At 43.1% G+C, this 9,511-nt stretch overlaps 1 protein-coding gene across 1 annotated transcript in view; it reads right to left on the bottom strand.

Annotated features, from left to right (window-relative positions):
- Positions 1-994: 994 nt before the first annotated feature.
- The window catches only part of LOC116039065 (NLR family CARD domain-containing protein 3-like), a 14,309-nt gene continuing 5,792 nt past the window's right edge, over positions 995-9,511 (bottom strand). The window contains exons 4-5 of the mRNA XM_035998322.1: positions 6,582-8,621; positions 995-1,220 (exon numbers count right to left, since the gene is read on the bottom strand). Of these exons, the coding sequence (XP_035854215.1) occupies positions 1,010-1,220; positions 6,582-8,621 (2,251 nt within the window). The 3' untranslated portion in view covers positions 995-1,009. The remainder of the gene's footprint in view (positions 1,221-6,581; positions 8,622-9,511) is intronic.

Genomic DNA, 9,511 nt, shown 5'->3' with positions numbered 1-9,511 from the left:
AGAGGAAGATCCTTTTAGTTTAACATCAAACATGAAACAGCCCCGAATTCACCAAACCCACCAGACTCCATGTAAATAATCAGGACTTTTAGCGTGTATAGAGCCAGACTCCATGTAAATAATCAGGACTTTTAGCGTGTATAGAGCCAGACTCCATGTAAATAATCAGGACTTTTAGCGTGTATAGAGCCAGACTCCATGTAAATAATCAGGACTTTTAGCGTGTATAGAGCCAGACTCCATGTAAATAATCAGGACTTTTAGCGTGTATAGAGCCAGCATATTTCCACATGTAAATGGGTGAATTAAGGGATTATTTCAACCAAACCAGAGTGGTGATTGTTGGAACAGTGGAAAGATGAACAAAGACGGCTTTTGATAGTTTTATTTAGTTTCTGTCCTCATTGAATGAAGTGTGTTTTCTGATGATAAAACCACTGATTATTTACATGGAGTCTGGTGTAGTTTGGTGATGGTGATTTCGGGGCTGTTCCATGTTAAACTAAAAGGATCTTACTCTTTAACTAAAAGGTCTATCTCTGTAGGGATCCTTTCATAATGTTGTCAGACACTTAGAATAATAATCTGAGTCTGTCAGCAGCAACAACAGAACTTTTAGTGGACGTTAACTGATTAATATACTGGACCAGTTTCAGAGATTGTTGTTCCTATCAGTTTGTCCCTGTAAGGGCTCTTTTCTTTTGCCGCCTTCTTCTTAATTTTCTCGTAATTTCTCTGTTTAAACCATGGATGTATTAAGAGAACAAGACGCCACCCCCTCTCTCTCAGGTTTGATTAACCTCTCTTTCTGTTTCCCTCATCTCAGGGTTAACTAACTCAGAGTTTTCACTAAACCTGCTTTCTGAAACGGACCCCTGGAGACAAACTGTTGAGACTGACAAACTGAAAACACACAACGAGTTGTTGTGATTTGTACTCAGACAAACACAGAAAACAAGTGAACTGATAGAAATTTAAAACTTCTGTTATGGATTTAATTTTGACAGATTTACACTGTACAAGAATAAAATAGATGAACTGACCTCAGAGTCTCCAGTCTACAGTTTGGACTCTCCAATCCAGCACACAGCTGCTTCACTCCTGAATCCTTCAGGTTGTAGTTGCCCCCCAGGTTCAGCTCTCTCAGATGGGAGGGGTTGGACTTCAGAGCTGAGACCAGAGAAGAACAGCTGATCTCTGACAGACTGCATCTCCTCAATCTGAATGAAGATCAGATGTGTTGATGTTTTAAATGTGTAGCTCAACATTACTACGTCCTAATCAATGATCTTTACCCTAAAATGAGTATTGTTTAAAATTAGTTGTTAGTACTATGTGCAGTTTTGATATTAATGCTATCATGTTTTGCTTTCTTTCTAAATACATTTAAAAAAATGTTATATTACATGAAACAAAGGTAGGGGAGAGCTGGGACAGTTGAAACACTTTTTAATTAAACGTAATTTCCAAAGCGATCGTATCACACTGAAAGCTAATATTTTGTCACTAGCAACCTACACCTGTCATCTGTCAAATACAGTTGCATTTTCAGCTTTGAACAAAACCGTTCAGGAATAATTACAGCAGAAGTGGGACGTGCGTCATGTTTCATTTGTCCCTCCTGGTCAGGACGAGTGAAACAGTTTAAGCCATATAAACTTCACACAACTTCAATATTTTACTACATATCATGAATGGTACTCCCAAAAGGTGTTATTTTAGATAGATTGTTGCTGGGCTATACGTCTTCCTGAATATCTGTTAACAACTCATTGGCGTCACCTTGAAGCGTGTATGAAGCGGTTTTTGAAATATCATGCACTGTGGATGATTCTGCCATTTTTATAGCTAGAACAGTACGTTTTCCCATTTATATCATGTTTCTATTGTGGAAAATGTCACTTCACTAGGTTTTTACGTGGGTTAGGGCACTGCACATCCAAATAAGTTCCCTTAACGACCCCCAGCCCGTCAGTCTCCATAGGATAACATGGGAAAACTCGACCCCCTACCTGGTGGGGCCCAAATATATTTTCATCTTTCTAAAACTGCTTTTCCATGTCTCACCTCCATAAATTATTGTATAAGCAGATATTTGTGCATTTACTTAAAATACATGGCGTTACAGCCAGGTCGGGGACATTGATATATGTCATTATAACCTGTTTTACTTTCCATGTAAACTAGCATGCAATATGAAAGTCTGGGATTGTGGAGAACACTAAATAGTCTACAGAATAAGCACGTAGTCGAACCTTTAAATGAAAAACGCTCATTAATAATCAAAAGAATGTAACTGCTAATGAAGTTTACTTTCGACCATCAAAACTTGTTTATGTCCTGCTGTAACTCTGATAAAAGGAAATACCAGGAAGATATTTGGCTGATAGAAGGAGGTTAACCTGCTCTATGTGTTGACCTGAGGAAGTCTGTCTATCATCATTGCACTCGGAGAAAACTGGAATGTTTCATCCGTCCCGCGTTTCAATCGTCCCGGCTCTCCCCTACTTTTGTGACTTTAATTGCATATCTTTGACTCTTAAAATGTAAACTGTTTAATTTAGGTTAGAATTAAAGAAAATTGACAAATTTAAATACATGAACAAGACTTTATATAATAAAAATAAACTAAGTAAAGACAGAAACATGGACAGCACTTCTGCTGCTCTCATTTCAAACCCCAGACTGAGGCTATCCTCATCACCACTGTCATCTTCATCACCACACAGCTGACTGACTGAGAGCTCTGCTTCATCCTCAGTCATCTTTAGAACTGATCAGATGTGCACTGAGCAAAGAGAGATGCAGGTTCTCTTCATCTGAAATGTAATCTATTACCTCCCCGCACAAACATGTCTGCAGTGCATCATTTATGATCCTGTTTACTGTCAGAACACAAAGTGACATCATTTCCTGACAGGAAGCATCAGACACATGTTGAGGTATCACCTGTTGTTGGTGACAGATCAGACTAAAGAGACTTCAGACATCTGCATTTGGAGACATGGTCCACTCTCTGTTCTCCTTTAACGTGTGTGTGTGTGAGTGTGTGTGTGTGTGTGTGTGTGTATCTATGTGTGTGTGTGTGTGTGTGTATCTATGTGTGTGTGTGTGTGTGTGTATCTATGTGTGTGTGTGTGTGAGAGAGAGTGAGTGTGTGTGTGTGTGTGTGTGTGTGTGTGTGTGTGTGTGTGTGTATCTATGTGTGTGTGTGTGTGTGTGTGTGTGTGTGTGTGTGTGTGTGAGAGAGAGAGTATGTAACTGTGTGTGTGTGTGTGTGTGTGTGTGAGTGTGTGTGTGTGTGTGTGTGTGTGTGTGTGTGAGTGTGTGTGTGTGTGTATGTGTGTGTGTCTGTGTGTGTGTGTGTGTGTGTGCGTGTGTGTGTGTGTCTGTGTGTGTGTGTGTGTGTCTGTGTGTGTGTGTGTGTGTGTCTGTCTGTGTGTGTGTGTGTCTGTGTGTGTGTGTGTGTGTGTGTGTGTGTGTGTGCGTGTGTGTGTGTGCGTGTGTGTGTGTGTCTGTGTGTGTGTGTGTCTGTGTGTGTGTGTGTGTGTGTGTGTGTGTGTCTGTGTCTGTGTGTGTGTGTGTGTGTGTGTGCGTGTGTGTGTGTGTCTGTGTGTGTGTGTGTCTCTCTGTGTGTGTGTGTGTGTGTGTGTCTGTGTATGTTTGTGTTTGTGTGTCTGTGTGTCTGTGTGTGTGTGTGTGTGTGTGTGTGTGTGTGTTTCTTCATATTCGTATGCCATTATTTGCGTGTTATCAAGGCACATTCTCGCTTTTTAGCGTGTTTATCAACGCCGTTTGGCCTCCATTGACTTACATTACCTTGTGATTGTGTGTGAATTGACGCCGTAGCGAGTAGCATGAAAGGGTGAAACTCCACGTAGGGAGGTTGGTCGGGGGGGAGGATGGGTCAAACACAGGACTTTCACCAGGAGACCGGGGATCGGGTCCTGGGTGTCATGTTTCCTAAACTCAACCGCTGCTTTCTTCTCACTATAACACAGCAAGTGGCGTGTATGTTTACGCCCGCTGTATACAGAGTAGACATACACGCGGATAGCTCAAAATGCGTACAGATAACACGCCACCTGGCTTAAGGAAGTCGGCGTGTATGTTTACGTGAAGTCATGATGTCATGTTGGTGAGAGAGAGAAAGAGAGACATCATCTTGAAAATGCATTGAACTTTTATTAATGCTGCACGATTAATCTAATCACAGTCATGATGTCACTCTGTGTGAATAACTAAAAACATAAACTGTGATTTAAGTAGTAAGATCTTTGCTAAGCTAGGCTAGCGGTGGAGCCGTCAGACAGAGTTTCAACACGCACGGAGATGAGAAGGGTATGTATGGACTTGTCTAACTCTGGGGGTTACTGTGAATAAGCTAAAGTCCCAATAAGTCAGCGTGTTCCTTTAACTACCTCAGAGTTTTCACTAAACCTGCTTTCTGAAACGGACCTCTAGTCCCAACTTTGGTCTGGTCACAAGCTGTAAAAAACAACACTTGGGCTGCGTCTCATTTCTCCCCTTAGTTTTGTGCGTTCACGTGAGAGTAAGGACTATCCCAATTCTCGTTTTGATCGAGGGGTAGGGCTAAGGGGAAGGGGTAGATACCCCTCAGTTTTAAGCAAAGACGTGAGCTCACTTGAAAGCAAGGGGTACCCAGAATACACTGCGCCGCCGGCAACAATGGCGACCAGATCGACCACAGAGACCCATAAATGTAAGTATTTTTGGCTTAAAGAATTGATTTAAAAATTAGGAAAGTCTTGTTTTGTGCTCTACACAGTCCTGTACATATATATTTGCAACCATGTTTGTAATTGAAACATTTTTAAAAATCCAGTGTTTCCCACACAGAGACTATATTGTGGAGGTTTACGCTATTTAAAACACGCAGCATTCGTTCAGCTGCATTTCCTTTCCCTGCTCCGTCTCTCTCTCTCGATACGTGCTTACATTTACATAATTTGCATAATTTACATGTACCGTCCTGTTTCACACAGGGACGCCTGAGGAACATATACCGTCCTGTATCACACAGGGACGCCTGAGGAAACCCAGCAGCTGATCCACTTTCAGGCTGAAAACGAGCAGAAGTTTCTGCGTTCATGTTGTAGCCATTCATTGTCGTATTGGTACGGTATTATTGTAAATATGTGTAATTAATTCCTGTTCATGCACCTGTACATTGTTGTTGGTGATGATACAGAACACTAATGAAAGAAATGGGGTCTGGAGGGAAAGGTTACTGGTCAACAGGCATCAGACTGGACTGGAATTTCAGAATAGCTGTTTTTAGTTTTTTAGTTTGTTTGTGGTCTTATGTGTCTTGTTTTAGTTTTATACATGTGAGTGCCTTTTATATGTGTGGGACATGTAAGTTATGGTTGTAGTAGTTGTAATAGTTGTAATAATGTTATGTTTACTTTATTGGGCAATAAAGACAGCTTTTTGTTAACAAAGAAAGTGTTTCTGAACATCAATGACATTCATAACAGTGATAACTGAAACAGATGTACAACACACCATGCAGTGTGATAGAAATATTTATTGCAAACAGACCAAAGTATGATGATGTAACCAAGTGGTGTCTCATTTCATAGGGGTATGTTTTCACCCCTACCCCTTACCACTCGGTTTCGAGGGACAAGGGCTAGGGGTAAACTAAGGGGTAGGGGTAAACTAAGGGGTAGGGGTAAGACGAAGGGGTAGGGGTAAACTAAGGGGTAGGGGTAAACTAAGGGGTAGGGGTAAACTAAGGGGTAGGGGTAATGGGAAGGGGTGAGACAGAGAAATGAGATTCAGCCTTAAAGTGGTAGGGGCTGGCACAGTTCTACCGAGTCGGGCAGATCAGTCTTCTCTGTTAAAGACACAACGTATTATAACTCAGTACCAAGAGAGATCAGAGAATGGAACAACTTCTGGTTTTAAATTAAAAGTTGAAATCATGGCTGAAATCAACCCAATCATGCTCCCATCAATCATCAACCCAAACAGCCAATCTTGATGTAGTGAAGTCCTGTTGTAGTGGTGTCTAAATGTTGGGATGTTATTGTTGGTTCTATTGTTGTGGTGTTTTAATGTTGTGAAATTGTATTGTTGCTGTTGTCTTCATGTTGTGGTTCTTGTTGTCAAAGTAGTGTTGTTGTGTTGTGGTTCTTGTTGTTTGTTGTTGTAGTGGGTGAGTTTTAATACTGTGAAATCTGATTGTTGTCTTTTACTACAGTGTTAGATTTCCCTTTTGACAGAGATGTTATTCTCTGTTTCCTGCCCAGGGACTACAGATGGAAATTAGCTTATAGCTAATTCTGGAACTGATAAGGAGCTGTGCATTGTCCCTGTCAAATAAATACATAAATAAATAAACTGTTACTGATGTTCAAGACCTATTTATCAGAAAAACAAATATCACCAGAAATAGTGGGAAAAAATATAATAATCTGTTTTTTTAGGTGTGATTAAGAACAGTCTCATGCATGATTTATAATCTAAATGTGTGAAGTGTGTATCTTTACTCTAATACTGATGGCTTCAGCTTTACATTGATTTATTGTGTTGATAATCACATCTGGACTTACCGAGCCTTTCTGCAGTTCCTCACAGCTGGAATCAGTCTCAGTTTTCCCTCATCTGATGTGTTGTACTGACTCAGGTCCAACTCATCCAGAACCTCCTCTGATATCTGCAGCATGTAGGACAGAGCTGAGCAGTGGATCTCAGAGAGTTTCTTCTCTGATCTCTTTTTTGACTTCAGGAACTCTTGGATCTCCTGATGGACTGAGTGGTCGTTCAGCTCCGTCAGACAGTGGAAGATGTTGATGCTTCTGTCAGGAGAGATCCCATCACAGTTCATCTCCTTCAGGTTGTTGATGGCTCTCTGGATGATTTCTGGACTGTTGTCTGTCTGACCCAGCAGGCCTCCTAAGAGTCTCTGGTTGGACTTCAGAGAGAGGCCATGAAGGAAGCGGACAAACAGGTCCAGGTGGCCATTTTTACTCTCAAGGGATTTCTCCATGGCTCTCTTCAGGAAGACATCCAGGGATGGGTAATGGTCATTGTCACTTTCATCATGGCTATCTTTCTTTCCAAAAGACTTAAAAATCTTCTTGAGAAAAGACTTTGGGACGGGGTTTTTTGAGACGTTTGAGTCCCTATGCTTGAAGTCTGGTTCCAGGAAGTCCTGTTCACTGTCACCATCATTGCGATCTTTCAGGTCACTGTTGTCACAGTCCCAGCCTTTCCCCAGGAAGTCCTTGAGTACCTGTGTGTTCCTGTTGGTGTAACAGTGGAACAGGTAGACTGCAGCCAGAAACTCCTGAACACTCAGATGAACGAAGCAGTAGACTGTTTTCTGGAAGATCACACTCTCTCTTTTGAAGATCTCTGAACAAACTCCTGAGTACAGCGAGGCCTCTGTGACATCCAGACCACAGCGCTCCAGGTCTTCTTGGTAGAACATGATGTTTCCTTTCTTCAGCTGTTCAAACGCCAGCCTCCCCAGCTTCAGAAGAACTTCCCTGTCAGCCTCCGTCAGCTCCTGTGGACTCGTCTCATGTCCCTCAGCATACTTGTGCTTCTTCCTCTTTGTCTGAACCAGCAGGAAGTGTGAGTACATGTCAGTCAGGGTCTTGGGCAGCTCTCCTCTCTGGTCTGTAGTCAACATGTGGTCCAGAACTGTAGCAGTGATCCAGCAGAAGACTGGGATCAGACACATGATGTGGAGGCTCCTGGATGTCTTGATGTGGGAGATGATTCTGCTGGACCGCTTTTTATCACTGACTCTCTTCCTGAAGTACTCCTCCTTCTGGTCGTCAGTGAAGCCTCGTACTTCTGTTACCCTGTCAACACACGCAGGAGGGATCTGATTGGCTGCTGCAGGTCGGGAAGTTATCCAGACGAGAGCCGAGGGAAGCAGCTTCCCCTGGATGAGGTTGGTCAACAGCACGTTGACTGATGACTTCTGTGTGACATCAGAAACAACCTTCCTCTTGTTGAAATCCAGTGAAAGTCTGCTTTCATCCAGGCCGTCAAAGATGAAGAGAACTTTAGAGCCAGCGAGCTGCTCTGCTGTGACCTCCTGTAATGATGGATGGAAAACACGGAGGAACTCCAGAAGACTGTACTGCTCATCTTTGATCAAGTTCAGCTCCCTGAAGGAAAGAGGAATCACCAGATCCACATCTTGGTTTTCCAAACCCTCGGCCCAGTCCAGACAGAACTTCTGCACTGAGACGGTTTTTCCAACACCAGCGACGCCGATCATCATAACGACTCTGATGTGTTTCTGTTGGTCAGGTAAGGCTTTAAAGATGTCGCTGCACTTGATTGGAGAGTCATGGAGGGTCTTCATCTTGGAAGCTGTCTCGAGCTGCCTCACCTCATGTTGGGTATTAACTTCTTCACTCAGTTCATCTGTGATGTAGAGCGCAGTGAAGATCCTGTTGAGGGGGGTTCCACTTCCTGTTTGATCAGCTCCTTCAGTCACACGTTCATATGTCCTCTTCACTCTGATCTTATGTTTATGTTTATGCTGACCACTGATCTCTAGAAAAAAGGACAAAGGTGAAAGACCAAAATAAGAAAAGTTTACAATCTGGTGATAGTTTTTATTATCAATATGAAAACCAAATAGTAAATGTTATAAAGTAATCATCCCTTCTTAGAGTAAAAAAGACATCATGATTTTTACATTTAGTTTATTTAATAGTGTTTTTCTGTTGAAGGAGCAGCCTCAGGATTGCTCCTTTGTCTCTCAGCCTCTGACTGTGTGTCAGTGAACATGTTTGATTGACAGCAGAGGAAGCAGAGCATCAGCAGCTGGTGTTTTTATTGAATATCACCAAGAACAAAGAACTGTGAATCTGGCTGACAAATACACTTCATTTACTGCTTCACAAGAAAAGACTCCTGCTGGTTTGTTGGTGGAAACCTTTAAGGCTGCATTCAGATTACTACGTTTTGGTTTAAAAAGGAATATCTTCTGCTACGTTTCCCCCTCTCATTCCCCCTGCTCTGGTGTTTCCCCCTCTCATTCCCCCTGCTCTGGTGTTTCCCCCTCTCATTCCCCTGCTCTGGCGTTTCCCCCTCTCATTCCCCCTGCTCTGGCGTTTCCCCCTCTCATTCCCCCTGCTCTGGTGTTCCCCCCTCTCATTCTCCCTGCTCTGGTGTTTCCCCCTCTCATTCCCCTGCTCTGGCGTTTCCCCCTCTCATTCCCCCTGCTCTGGCGTTTCCCCCTCTCATTCCCCCTGCTCTGGCGTTTCCCCCTCTCATTCCCCCTGCTCTGGTGTTTCCCCCTCTCATTCCCCCTGCTCTGGTGTTTCCCCCTCTCATTCCCCCTGCTCTGGCGTTTCCCCCTCTCATTCCCCCTGCTCTGGTGTTTCCCCCTCTCATTCCCCCTGCTCTGGCGTTCCCCCCTCTCATTCCCCCTGCTCTGGTGTTTCTGAGCCCCTAAACCGGAGACCTTTGGAAACTCTTCTGACCCGTTTTGGTTCTGAATCTGCGGGGTTGT

Source organism: Sander lucioperca, chromosome 23 (assembly GCF_008315115.2).
Source record: "Sander lucioperca isolate FBNREF2018 chromosome 23, SLUC_FBN_1.2, whole genome shotgun sequence".
Taxonomy (NCBI): Eukaryota; Metazoa; Chordata; class Actinopteri; order Perciformes; family Percidae; genus Sander; species Sander lucioperca.
This window is presented reverse-complemented; position numbering and strand designations above follow the sequence as displayed.